Source organism: Branchiostoma belcheri, unplaced genomic scaffold (genome assembly GCF_001625305.1).
Source record: "Branchiostoma belcheri isolate BF01 breed outbred unplaced genomic scaffold, Haploidv18h27 scaffold154, whole genome shotgun sequence".
Lineage (NCBI taxonomy): Eukaryota > Metazoa > Chordata > Leptocardii > Amphioxiformes > Branchiostomatidae > Branchiostoma > Branchiostoma belcheri.
In genome coordinates this window covers 1-13337 of record NW_017802980.1, presented here as the reverse complement: position 1 = coordinate 13337, position 13337 = coordinate 1, and the positions used below count along the sequence as shown (strand labels likewise).

General features: G+C 43.6%; 1 protein-coding gene across 1 annotated transcript; it reads left to right on the top strand.

Annotated features, from left to right (window-relative positions):
• Window positions 1–430: 430 nt before the first annotated feature.
• On the top strand, window positions 431–12856 carry LOC109465602 (the record flags this gene model as incomplete). The annotated part of the gene is made up of 8 exons (XM_019762953.1): window positions 431–492; window positions 2059–2245; window positions 2841–3076; window positions 3339–3761; window positions 4264–4439; window positions 7878–8004; window positions 12066–12170; window positions 12734–12856. Coding segments are annotated over exons 1-8 (1438 nt in total), but the record flags the coding sequence as incomplete, so codon positions are not given.
• Between the last annotated feature and the right edge of the window lie 481 nt (window positions 12857–13337).

Here is a 13337-nt window from a genome sequence, read left to right as displayed (position 1 = left end):
AGTACCCAGTGTGTGTTATATGTACAGTATATTTCATTGTACGGAGTACACGGTGTATGTGTGTTCAGTTACTTTAAAGATAAAGAGGCAACGGTCTCAACAAAAACTCAGTGGCCTATCGCACATGGCATACTTATCAATGATTAATTTATAATCTCAGTGGTCTATTGCACATAGCTTACTTATCAATAATCTATTGATAATCAATCAGTATACAAGAAGATTGTTTCTCGGTCTTGTCACCATGATGTTCCCCACGGCGGTGATGTAGACTGGTTTGACTGCATGTCAAAGACGATGTATCACCTCATCCCTAGGCTAGATAAATTGCAGCAAACAAAATCACATATTATAAAACTTATGCTGACATGCAAGCAGTGTTTTCAATTATCTACTTTTGTCTTTGCTCTGTTTCAGAGAGAAGGTCCATCATGAGGACACTCGGTGTCATCTTGCTTGGATGTGCGCTTCTCCTTCCAGCTACTTGTTCAGGTAAGTTTTATACACTCCACCCATCTTTTGTATCAACAGGGAAATCAAAACGAAAAGAACGGTCTAGGTTTTGTGTTGTTTAGCGTTCAAAATGTTCAGAGTAGTCAATTCACAATAATGCCCACCATTGTACTATATATATAGTGATTTACAGAAAAAGCAATAGGCACATTGAGCAAATTACATGACAATAGATACCAATTACATTTCTTCTTCTTTTTTCTGCATGAGGAACGTACGTTACCTACAAACAAGAAGAAGATACGCACATAACACTTATGCCAATATATTTGTGTCAAAAATGCGGGGCTAAATGTGTGACCTTTTTCCTTGATTTCTGTCACATGCGACGTAAAACACGTCACGTCCGACCTATTACAAACACGTCACGCTTAAGTTCGGCACCTGTGACTATTGCCTTAGTAAGAGTCACGTCCTTCTATTGATAAACTAGTTAACGGTTTGTGGCTTACACTTTAGTAGGACGTGACTTTTCTTTCTGCAATGCAATGCACTGGTGGCTGTGAACGAGCGACACCTAGCGGAATTGGTATGCGGCGGAGACAGGGACGTGGGTCCATTTTTAATTCACGTCACATGTCACAAAATAAAGTAGATGACGTCCTTAAACAGACGCCACATGCGCGACGTTAAATACGTGACTTCCGACCTACCACAAACACGTCACGTCCAGTGTAAAATAGGTGACGTCAAAGAACCCGTCACATATCAGGGTATGCTTGTCACACGGCGATCAGGGTTTTAAAAGTGTTCTCGCTGCGCGTGTGTTCACTCTCTTTTCTAAAAGACGGTAATACAGTATTCATAATCCTGTCTCTATATCTTGTGAAATTTTACACAGCCACTCTACAATGTCCCCGTCGGAAATGCCTAGCCTCCTTCGCAGTCTTTTTGGGCGTGGGCGTTATTTTTTCTCTGAGCGACGCGAGTAATATGCGGCCGCGAGGGACGATTTGCTGCCGAGGGAGTTTTTGCCACGGAGAGAAGGTTTGGAGCGCGAAACCTTCTCTCCGTGGCAAACACTCCCTCGGCAGCAAATCGTCCCTCGCGGCGGCATATTACTCGCGTCGCTCAGAGAAAAAATAACGCCCAACAAGACTGCGAAGGAGGCTAGAATGTGTGCATATCTTCTCAAGATGCTCGGTTGAATACCTTGTTGTAATTTGAACGTGACTTATCTTACGTTGGACGTGAAGTAGGTGACATACTCTGATGTGTGACTTGTTTGTGGTAGGTCGAACGTGACATTTTAGAGGACACCTACTATGTTGTGACATGTGACGTGAATTAAAATTGGACCCACGTCCCTGTCTCCGCCGCATACAAATTCCGCTAGGTGTCGCTCGTTCACAGTCACCAGTGACTCTTACTAAGGCAATAGTCACAGGTGCCGAACTTAAGCGTGACGTGTTTGTAATAGGTCGGACGTGACGTGTTTTACGTCGCATGTGACAGAAATCAAGGAAAAAGGTCACACATTTAGCCCCGCATTTTTGACACAAATATATTGCCATATAACACTGGTGATGATTGTCCTCTCGCCAGGGATAGGTGTCAGTGTCGCCCTGGGGAAGTCAGCGTATCAAACCAGCACTGCTTGGACTGGGGCTGCAGGCCGTGCTGTAGACGGGAACACTGATGGCGACTACCAGGCTGGTTCCTGTTCACACACTGCTACAGAGGCATATCCAAGCTGGTGGGTGGATCTTGGTCAGTCGTATATGGTTAGCAGGTATGTGAACAACATGTATGATTCATCAGTTGATATACATAAGCATCAAGCTCAAACACACATAATTAATGTAAATGATAATTTATAAGCTTTCTAATAATGTATAATTCTATATAACAATAATTGAAGACACTTTTTGATTGTATTTTTGGCGTACTTTAGTTTTCTATAAGTTATTCCTTCCTTTTTTTAATGTATTTTAGAACTTTTGATAGTTAACTTATTTTAGAACCCTTTCAGTTACATTTGTTTATTTAAACTGGACCTCTGGGAAGAGCGGCTAAGGCCGACAGGGCATTTCCAGTATAAATAAGGGCTATTGATTGATTGATTGATTGCTTTCTTTAGAACTTTCTTTAGAACATTGACTGTTTCTATTTTTGTGTATTTAGAACTTAATTCTTGTTCCGTAAAATCCTGTGTAAACATTCACTTGTACTGATGAAAGGTGTCGGACGATACCTGAAACGTCTACCAATTAAAAACCCAGTCCAGTTCGAAACGAGTAAACTACTCTAGACTAATTTTATTACCACCCTGTATGACTATGAGTAACCTTTACCAACGTAACATTATGCATTGTTTTTAATAACAGAGTAGCAATCTTCAACCGGATGGACTGTTGTTCGGAACGACTCAACCCCTTCAACATCCACATCGGAGATTCCGACCAGGTCAGCAAGAACCCCAAGTGTGGCGGTGACCATCACATCGACGTGAACCAGTCGTCCATTTCCGTCTCCTGTCAGGGGATGAGGGGGCGGTACGTGGGCGTCCGTCTCCCCGGCCCCTCCCGAATACTGACCCTGTGTGAAGTCCAGGTTTCTTTGGGTAGGTCTTGGCTACATTTACTTGACATGCCAAAAAGCAGTTACTCAAGCAACTGGATATGATTTTGAATGATATTTCAAAATCATATCCAGTTGCTTGAGTAACAGTTTTTTGGCGTATCGTATTACCTGGATGTCTAACCTTCATCGACGTATTTACTTGACATGATGATGATATCATCACAGGCTATTATGTGACCTATGACATCATTTCCTTGTCAAAATTACTACTTAACGAAACGTCAATTTAACATTTTTTTAAGGTATTCGCCGCCCAAACATCGCCTTAGGGAAACCAACGCAACAATCAAGCGTCTCACACGACGGCGTCTCTGGTCGGGCGGTGGACGGCGACCGAAATGGAGCCTGGCGCGGTGAATCCTGTACCCACACCCGGCAGACTGACAACCCGTGGTGGCGTGTCAACCTGGGCAGCTCTCGCAGCGTCGGCGACGTCGTCATCTTCAACCGACAGGACTGCTGTCAGGAAAGGCTGAGTCCCTTCCGGCTTCACGTCGGAGATTCTCCTCACGTGGGCTCCAACCCAACCTGCGGCGGGGACCACGTGGTGCCGGCGGGACAAACAGCCATCACCGTGGACTGCCACGGGCGTACGGGCCGATATGTGGGCATCCTTCTACCGACAAAGCAGTCTCTCACACTTTGTGAGGTCGAGGTGTATGAAGGTATGGACGTTACTTTGAACCTTGAGTGTCCCAATGACATCTTGAAAACAATCGAAGCATTAAAAAGTGATCTTTTGAGAGATTTAATTTATTAATTTTAGTTATCTTCTTTAGTTTGGTTTATTACAAATCAACTACTGGCAGCCCGTACGCTGAATTTTATGTGCATACATACATGCATAAGGAAATATAACTACAAGGTGCACAACTAAAACTATGTCCAGCACATTCAATTGTTGACTTATTAATTAATATCTATGGTAATAAAAACTTGAGGGAACGATAAAATCAGTAACAATATTACAGACATAGACTTACAAAATACATTTTAGAGAGCGACACCAACTTTGTATCAGTCTATTCGTTTGTCTCTTTGTACCTTTTTTTTGTACAATCACTAAGACCGTATCTCAGAGTTATATTTGTTTAGACATCACTGATTTGCTTGGATGTGTCCGATGTAAACATCTAACCGGACAATGTTGACGATTCCCCTGCTCAGATATCGATGTTCAGGTAGAACGGCTCGGGTGCTGGGCAGACACCGCTGACAGGGCCATCCCTACTGTCGAGGGATCGGACCCGAGGTTGGACGGACCGTACCAGTCACGTGAACAGGCCATCCAGAAATGCCAGGCCGTGGCGCAGAGTCGCAACTTCTCTGTGTTTGCTCTTCAGGTATGTAAAATTGATTTCTAGCGTCTTAAAGGCCACTTTCAATCCTAAAGCCATTTCAGGGCAATAAAAGTTAAGTTTTAAAGTCAATTTTCTGTCACTTTTAATGTAGTAAGTTGATCAATTCTATCCTATAGCATACTGATATTTGTAAAGCAAAATGTGATGTTCCTGACGGATAATGGTTGCTTGTATCATAGGCGCTGATCTTATATATTTATTAGCGGTACCAAAATATAAAAGGACTCCTCGTATATCTTGTTTTTGGGGCTATGTAAAGCGCTTCAAGTATGGAATAATGATTTTAAAAATGTGCCAAGAAACGGCAGTAAATGGCCCTTTGTCCACTAGGCTTGTTTTACCGTATCGTATCGTATTGTATCGTATCGTACAGAATTGTTTCCGGATCGCTTTGATCGCGTTCCCGCATGGAAGTTACAGCTAGCTTAGCTGGATAAGCTACAGTTTCAGGAAAACCGCTATGTGTCCCTCGTTGAAGGTAAGGGTTAAAAGATCAAAAACATGACAGGCACCATCATTACACAAGAAGGATGATTTGGCCCTCTACCGGGGTCAACGGAACTGCAGCCGGCTCACCCCGGAACGCGGTTCCGTAATGCCGCACATTTATACACGACAAGGAAAATGTTCACAATCCAAATCATACGGTGTACAAGCCGATACCTTTCTATACCACACAGCGCAGTTTACTCAAGCTACCTCTCACATAAGTCGCACTAGCCAGGATTCAAGAGGTTTGTGTGCACTACTTTCTATACCCGCGTCGCCCATTAGTACTGTGTTCTGCGACCAAAACACACTCGTCCAGTCACGTGATCTGTGCTGACCTTTCAACCCTGGGTCACGGGACTGCCCTCGTCATTAGCTGAAGAAAGATGGTGGATGCCGTCTGAAAGCTCCTACTTTTACAGAACTTTGTCGTGCGTAACAATCCTTCCCTGTACTATGGCCGGCGTGGTATTTTGACGATTCTTTATATTTTGAAAACTGGAAGTAGGGAGAACATTGAAAGAAAGTGAAACGACGACTGGGAAAGACAAGCGCAAGTTGGAGGAAAAATTTGTACACAGTCCACATGTTCACTCCATGATCCTGGAGGTATTATGTCCTCAAGTCGACCAGGCCAAACCAAGCCGGTTTGATCCAGTTAGCGTTCTCCAACATACGGAGGCCCAGAAGTATAACCTGCGTCGTCTGCGCGAATACCTTCCTTGTCTGCGCGAATAGGGGAGGGGCCAGCAAATCGCGCTAAGCGCAAAAGTAGCAGTATGTATACAGACTGACTATAGTTAGTACTTATACCGATTTTTCAATAGCCAGACCCCTAAGGGCCAGATGTAGGGTATAAGCCTAGCTCTCAAATCCCAAGGGGGCTATCAATAAATTTCATATTTGGGGAACATGATCACACCCCCTCAGTGTATCAGCCAGGGGGTATTTTTTCCCCTCATCTACCTAGTTGCGTTACCTAGAAGAAGAGGGGCCATCAAATCGCCATACGCAGAAGTATAGCAGTGTGTACACTGATTTTTTGGGGGGACTTATTCTTTAGATAATTCTTTGCTGGGCTAATTTTGCTCAAAAAGACCCAGTTTTCTGGTAAGAAAACAAAAGAAACATATTTTTAAAATGAAGCCATATGTGTGACCTTTGTCATGGTTTGACCTGTCATTGACTTCCAAATAACGTTTCCTAGGTGGACTAGCTCACTTTGCCAGGGGGTGAAATCCTGGTATCATTTGAATATTTTGGCCGTAGATCATTTAAACGCCGGAGTCGACCTAACACTAGCAGACGACGCAGGTATTCGCGCAGATGAGTTAGGTATTCGCGCAGATGAGTTAGGTATTCGCGCAGACGAGGAAGGTATTCGCACAGACAAGGAAGGTATTTGCGCAGGTGCGGAAGGTATTCGCGCAGACGTGGAAGGTATTCGCCCAGACGAGGAAGGTATTTGCATAGACGAGGAATCTATTCGCGCAGACGAGGAAGGTATTGGCACAGACGAGGAAGGTATTCGCGCAAAGAAGGTATTCGCACAGACGACGCAGCTACGAGGACGAGGAAGGCTTTCGCGCAGACGATGAATATATTCGCGCAGACGCCGCAGGTGTTGGCGCAGGATTTGCAAAGACGAGGAAAGTATTCGCGCAGACGAGGAAGGTATTCGCGCAGACGAGGAAGGTATTTGCACAGACGAGGAAGGTATTCGCGCAGACGAAGAAGATATTTGCGCAGACGAGGAAGGTATTCGCGCAGACGACGCAGGTATTCGCGCAGATAGTTAAGGTATTCGCGCAGACGAGGAAGGTATTTGCACAGACGAGAAAGGTATTCGCGCAGACGACTCAGGTATTCGCGCAGATAGTTAAGGTATTCGCGAAGACGAGGAAGGTATTTGCACAGACGAGGAAGGTATCCGCGCAGACGAGGAAGGTATTTGCATAGACGAGGAATCTATTCGGGCAGACAAAGAAGATATTTGCGCAGGCGAGGAAGGCATTCGCGCAGACGAGGAATGTATTCGCGCAGACGACGCAGGTATTCGCGCAGATAGTTAAGGTATTCGCGCAGATAGTTCAGGTATGCGCGCAGACGAGGAAGGTATTTGCACAGACGAGGAAGGTATTCGCACAGACGACGCAGCTATTCGCGCGGACGAGGAAGGTTTTCGCGCAGACGATGAATATATTCGCGCAGACGACGCGGGTATTTGCACAGACGTGGAAGATTTTCGCACAGACGAAGCAGCTATTCGCGCGGACGAGGAAGGTATTCGCGCAGACGATGAATATATTCGCGCAGACGTCGCAGGTATTGGCGCAGACGAGGAAGGTATTGGCGCAGACGACGCAGGTTGTAATTCTGGGCCTCCGTACAAACAGAAGATTTGCAGGCTTGATCCGTCGCGATCGGGATTCGCGAGGTGAAGCGTTGAAGATCCGGATCAATCCGAATCGAACCGGATTGGGAGCGTTCTTATTGTGGTATTTTTGGCCGAATAGATTCTGTCAGCAATGTATTTGGCTCGATCCGGATGATTCTATAGTAGTTGGAATGCGGACAATGTCAATATCAGATAGACTTCCTCATCAAGAATATTTCTTGTTTTGCCGCCCTGAAATTGAATTGATTGCTTTTAAAACTGCGTTTTTTCTCTTTTCTTCATCTTTACAAAATACAAAATACATTGTCCCCTGATCTAAGTGTGTCGGTATGTCTGTGCCTGTATGACTGTAGAGGCTGTGCCGTTTCAAAAAGACTGATCCCATGGCACCGTCCACCTTGTCAAAGCGTAGACATGCAAATGATTCGGCGGATATGCTGCCACTCTCCCGATAATTGCCATGCTATCATTGTTTGAACTGCTAACGGAATGGACAGTCAGGATAGTTTTATTGTGTTTTCCGCTTCATGTAGAATGGAGGTTGGTGCGCGGCATCTGCAGATGCGGAAAACACCTATGAGATGTACGGACCATCGGGAGCTTGTAAAGACGATGGCGAAGGCGGTCCTTGGGCAAACGAGGTTTACAGGATAACTCAACGTAAGTACTACTAACGTATGTCTCATGCATAAAAGCAATTCATTGTACTCCATAGACATTGAATCCTATGTTAAGTTTTATACCATTCAACTAGATGTATATTGGAACAAGTTAGTACTCTTGGATAAGTTGGTACATGTGAAAACTGAGAAGGGTGGAGAAACACCCGATTCTGACACGCCTTGTCGATTACAATCGCTAATGCTTAGGTCACAATTTAAGAAAGGGGCCCGCTCGGCGCGTGTTCGGCCTGTTTTTTGGCACTACCGAACGGGACCTGGACGGAGACCGGCGGGCTTCCCAACAGCTGCCGGCCTATTTTTGGCCCCGCGCGGTCGCCGAATCGATTTTAACTCAGAGTTAAAATCACTTCGGGCCCCGTTCGGCGAAATACGCCGAAGCGACGCCGTAACCTCACTGCCCGGGACCCTTCGGGCGGCCGAACAGGCACCTGCCTAAGATTATGACGTCACATGTGCTGATAAGTGCATAAGGTGGTAAGGAAAATGGGGTTATATGGGACATATGTAAACTCCTTGTTCAGACTACGTCGCACAGTTCAACACGCGTGTGTTACACCGTGTACTTGTGTGTGTTACACCGTATACTTGTGTGTCAGAATGCCGATGGGCAATGTAAAACAGCCGAGACGATAGCCCGGCATACATGTACTTCAGAACAGTGATATTGTGTTGCATGTGGGCTACCCTTGAGGGAAACTCCAAGGATCGGTAGCTGTTCCCGGTCGCCAGGAAACGTAGGGTAATGGCGAGTTTTAGGCCTGCTGGCAAGGGCTGTCTGGCACTGGATAGAATTAAACAGAAGTGTTACATACAGACTGGACTGTAATATCTAAATTTGCTGTTATTATATAACATTATGGATACATTGAAATGTGTCAAGAAGTAGAGGGCATTCACCAAAAAAGCACTTGCTCCGGACTTTTCTCGATGGATGGGTCTACACGTTGTAGGGGGTCGTGAAACATCTATTTAAAGTCGCAATGATAGCAGGCAGTGCAGCGTTTACATATATATACCGGCTGACAAACACGACGGGATCCCGCCACGGACGCTCCAGGATCCTCCCTGGACCCCGCCAGGGACCTGACAGCTGCCCGGCTGAACTGTAAAAGCCGGTCGGCACCCTACCGCAAGCCTCACGGGTCAAGACGGGGGACTGACCGGGCACCGGACGGGTCCCTGACAGAAACCGGCCGCCAAGGGGATCAAAAGTTTATGAATATTAATTAGAAGCCACCGGCCGGAGCACAACCAGGCCCCGACAGGGAGCCGTAAAGGAACATTTAATTGTGACCCTGACCGTCGGCGCACGCTCGGCGTCATGACGCCGGCCGGCGTCTATAGCTACACCGAGGACACGCCGAACGGGCGCCGTTTCAAATGTGACCTAAGCATAAGCAGGACCGTTGCTTGACCGAAAGACTCGGCTAAGTTGGATGGACTGGTGGTCCAGCCTATGCGATTATTTAATTAAGGGGCCCTTACATTTGCTCGTAAATCGATCTCTAATCGACCGTAGTACGCCCGATTTTTCGCCGAGCATTGCGTGAATTTTCGGGATCGCCGGCGATTTTTGGAGGCGGCCGAAGCTCGCTGACACGCGAAACAACAACGACTAGTTGGCAATACCTGTTCCAAACTTCATGTCATTTAGTAAAAATATAAAGCTTAGTAACTTGAACATGATTGTTAATGTAAAGCTAGAACAAGGGGGAAATTAAACAACTAGGTCAATATACTCATACCCAATAAAATATTGAAAAATTAGAACATATAACATTAGTCGGGGAAGGGCTGGCACCCATGTAAACTAGGTGTAAAGGAGCTCTCAATACAAAGTTAAAGCCAAAAGACTATTAATATTAATAACTAATAGGTTCTATATGACACTAGTCCTATATGACTGGATATTTGGAGGGGAAGTCACTACTTGGACTATACTAGAAGGTTTACGCTTCGGCTTATTACCTTCGCCAAGAAGGTAATAAGCCTTGTAAGTTTGTCTGTTTGTTTGTTTGTGAACAGCGTAACTGAAGAAGCTTTATATGCATTGTCATGGAACTTGGTAGATGAGTAGGTCTTGGTAAGACCTAGAAATGATTAGATGTTGGGCCCCCTGGCGGCTTTTGTTGGTACTGCAGCAGAACGTCCGGTTTTGATATCTTATGCTAGGGTAACAAATTTTAGATGGTAGATAGCTCTTGGTTTAGGGAATTAGTGACATGGGTTTGGCAAACCTAGTGGCTTGTTCTGTAACTGCAGGAGTGTTTGCTAAAAAATCTTCGAAGGATAATAAGAACCGGTCGACGGATTGTTGTGATTTTGGTATGTAGGTAGCTAAAGTGATGCTTGACATAATTAGACGACAATTATGCAAATCAGGAGCTGATTTGCATGATTTATGAGAAACTTCTACAAATCTGATTCGTTCGATAATAGGACTATGAAACACCTGTGACATGTAATTGAGAACGAGAAAAACACCTGAGAATAAAGATTAGGTAAATGAGACCTAATTTGCATATTTAATGTCAAATTGTTATAATATCATAGTTGTAACTGCTGGAAATTCCATACTTGCTGCATCTGTGAAGATGAACATCAATAAACATAACTTGTTCAAATCAAGGCCTCATTTGCATAATTTATGAGGAAGTGCTAAAATAGCCTTTTTTGTTAAGGCTGTCATTGGCTGGAGAATATGATAAACGGATCAAATGGAGAGTCTTATTTGCGAAATCAATTATTAAAATTGTATATTTCATCAACCGGAAGGGTAAACATCATTTGGCGAAGGTATGGGGTCGTGGAACTCTTATTCATATTGTTTGAATCATCATCATCATTATCATCCGTCGTCCCTGTTTTAGAGGAGCTCACGATCCATCGAATTTGGCAAGGTGTTACACTGATTTTTACCTTTGCCAAGAAGGTTATGTTTTCAGTAGCGTTTGTCTGTCTTTCCGTCTGTTTGTGAACAGCATAACTAAAGAAGATTAATATGCATTGTCATGAAACTTGGTATGTGGGTAGGTCTTGATGAGGGCTAGAAATGATTAGATTTTGAGCCCCCTGGCGGCTTTTCAGGTACTGCAGCAGAACTTCCGGTTTTGATATCTCGTGATCTGGACATGCTAAGGTCATGAATTTTGGATGACAGATAGCTCTTGGGATAGGGAAGAAGTGACATGAGTTTGGGTCCCCTAGCGGTTTGTTCTGGAACTGCAGGAGCATTTGTAGAAAATTTTTGAAGGAGGATAAATCAAGAACCGGTTGACGGATTGTCGTGATTTTTGGTATGTAGGTAGTTGAAGTGATGCTTGACATAACCAGATGACAATAATGCAAATCAGGAGCTAATTTGCATAATTGATAAGGAAATCTTATAAATGTGTTTTGTTCGATATTAGAACTTGTGACATCTACTTGAGAACGAGAAAAACATCTGAGGATATAGATTATGTAAATGAGGACCTAATTTGCATAACCAATGGCAATTTTTAAAATGATTTCATAGTTGTAACTGCTGGGAATTTCATACTTGCCACATTTGGAAGTTAAGTAAAGGTGAACATCAATAAATATGATTTATTCAAATCTACGATTTATTCAAATCATGACCTCATTTGCATAATTTATGAGAAAGTGCTATAATAGCCTTTTTGTTAAGATAAGGCTGTCATTGGGTGGAGAATATGATTAACTGATATAATCCATGCAATGAGGCTCTTATTTACAAAATCAATGATTAAAATTATTGTATAATTCGTCAACCGCAAGGGTTAACATCATTTGGCGAAGGTATGATATCGTGGAACTCTTGTTTATCACTTCCTTTGCCAATTTCCTACAGGAATATCCTGTACAATCGAGTTTCTCTACTATACTGTACTTTGTTTGCAATGCGTTATGTAGTTTTGTGCTTTTTAAAAGGACCACAGGAAGAATAGCTGCAATGGTAAATTGTCAACCTGATTTTGGATCTCGATAAACTTAAACTGGAAGCTACCCCGGCTGACGTTTCCGTTCTCTCCACAGGCTGTCCAAGCGGGGCCTACAGTGAGGCCACAGGGACGTGTGCCGCGGACGGAATCATGCCGGAAGACGACGCGGCCAGCTCTTTTTTCGGCACTATGGGAAGTGGTAAGCGGTGGATTATCTCAATAATATTCAGATCACTAGCCACGTGTTTTAAAGATATGTAATAAATACAATGTTTGAGGTTGTCCGGGGTTTTACTATTACACTTAATATCGGACTTACATCGTTTACTTGCTACCTGGATAATCACCACCATACTTAACATCTTTTGTAATGGCATTCCAATGGATCTGCATTATATGTCAATTTGTGTTTTAGAGGAAATTAAGGGTTGTATAGAAATGAAACATCCTCTATGATTGTATACAAGTTTCCCAGGTTTCTGCATTTAGATAAAGCACAAAAAAATTTATTGCTTATGAAATTAGACAAACCATGCATTACAAGGTCCGTATGCTCATACAATCTACTACTACATCTACAAGAAGCGAGGAAAAGTTAAAACTGCACATACATGTATCTGAAGCTGTACGTGCATTTGGTAGTTCACATTAGTATAGTATATATAGTTAGATATCACTTATTTTGCATACATGACCTTTACTTATCTGGTAACACCATAAACGTAGAATAAATGTATTTTATTAATTCATGTATTCTTGCAGATATCGACGAGTGTGAGACCAACAATGGCGGCTGTGCTCAGATTTGCACCAACACCATCGGCAGTTTCCAGTGCTCCTGTCGGGACGGCTTCGGCCTCAACACGGACGGATTCACCTGTGACCGTAGGATGAAAAGTACAAAAAGTAGTCAGAAGGCGTTTTTGCGTTTGATCTACATGATGCAGTGATTGAGCCAAACCAACTCTACATGAGGGCCATTAGGCTGTCATGACAACTTTCTGGTGGCCCTTTAGTTTACGGACCAAAAATTTCAAAACACCGACTTGTTGTAAAAGTAGTTATGTACTACCACAAATTCACAAAAGCAGCTTTGTATTCCTATGGTTTAGAAGGATTTGTTTTCTGAATTTTATCCACCCTCTCTATGATTAGTTTTGGTGTCTTCAGAGGATTTTTAAATCAGTCTGTCCATTGCCTGAAGGCCTAATAGGGAACTTCCTGTATTAACTATATCGCAGATACAATTACGAAGGATGAATAGAATGGCATTAGGAAATCGAATCTGCAGGTAAATTCACTTGCCTCGAAAAACATGTCATAATGATCCGTGTACACAATTATAGAAGCAATCAAACACCCACCG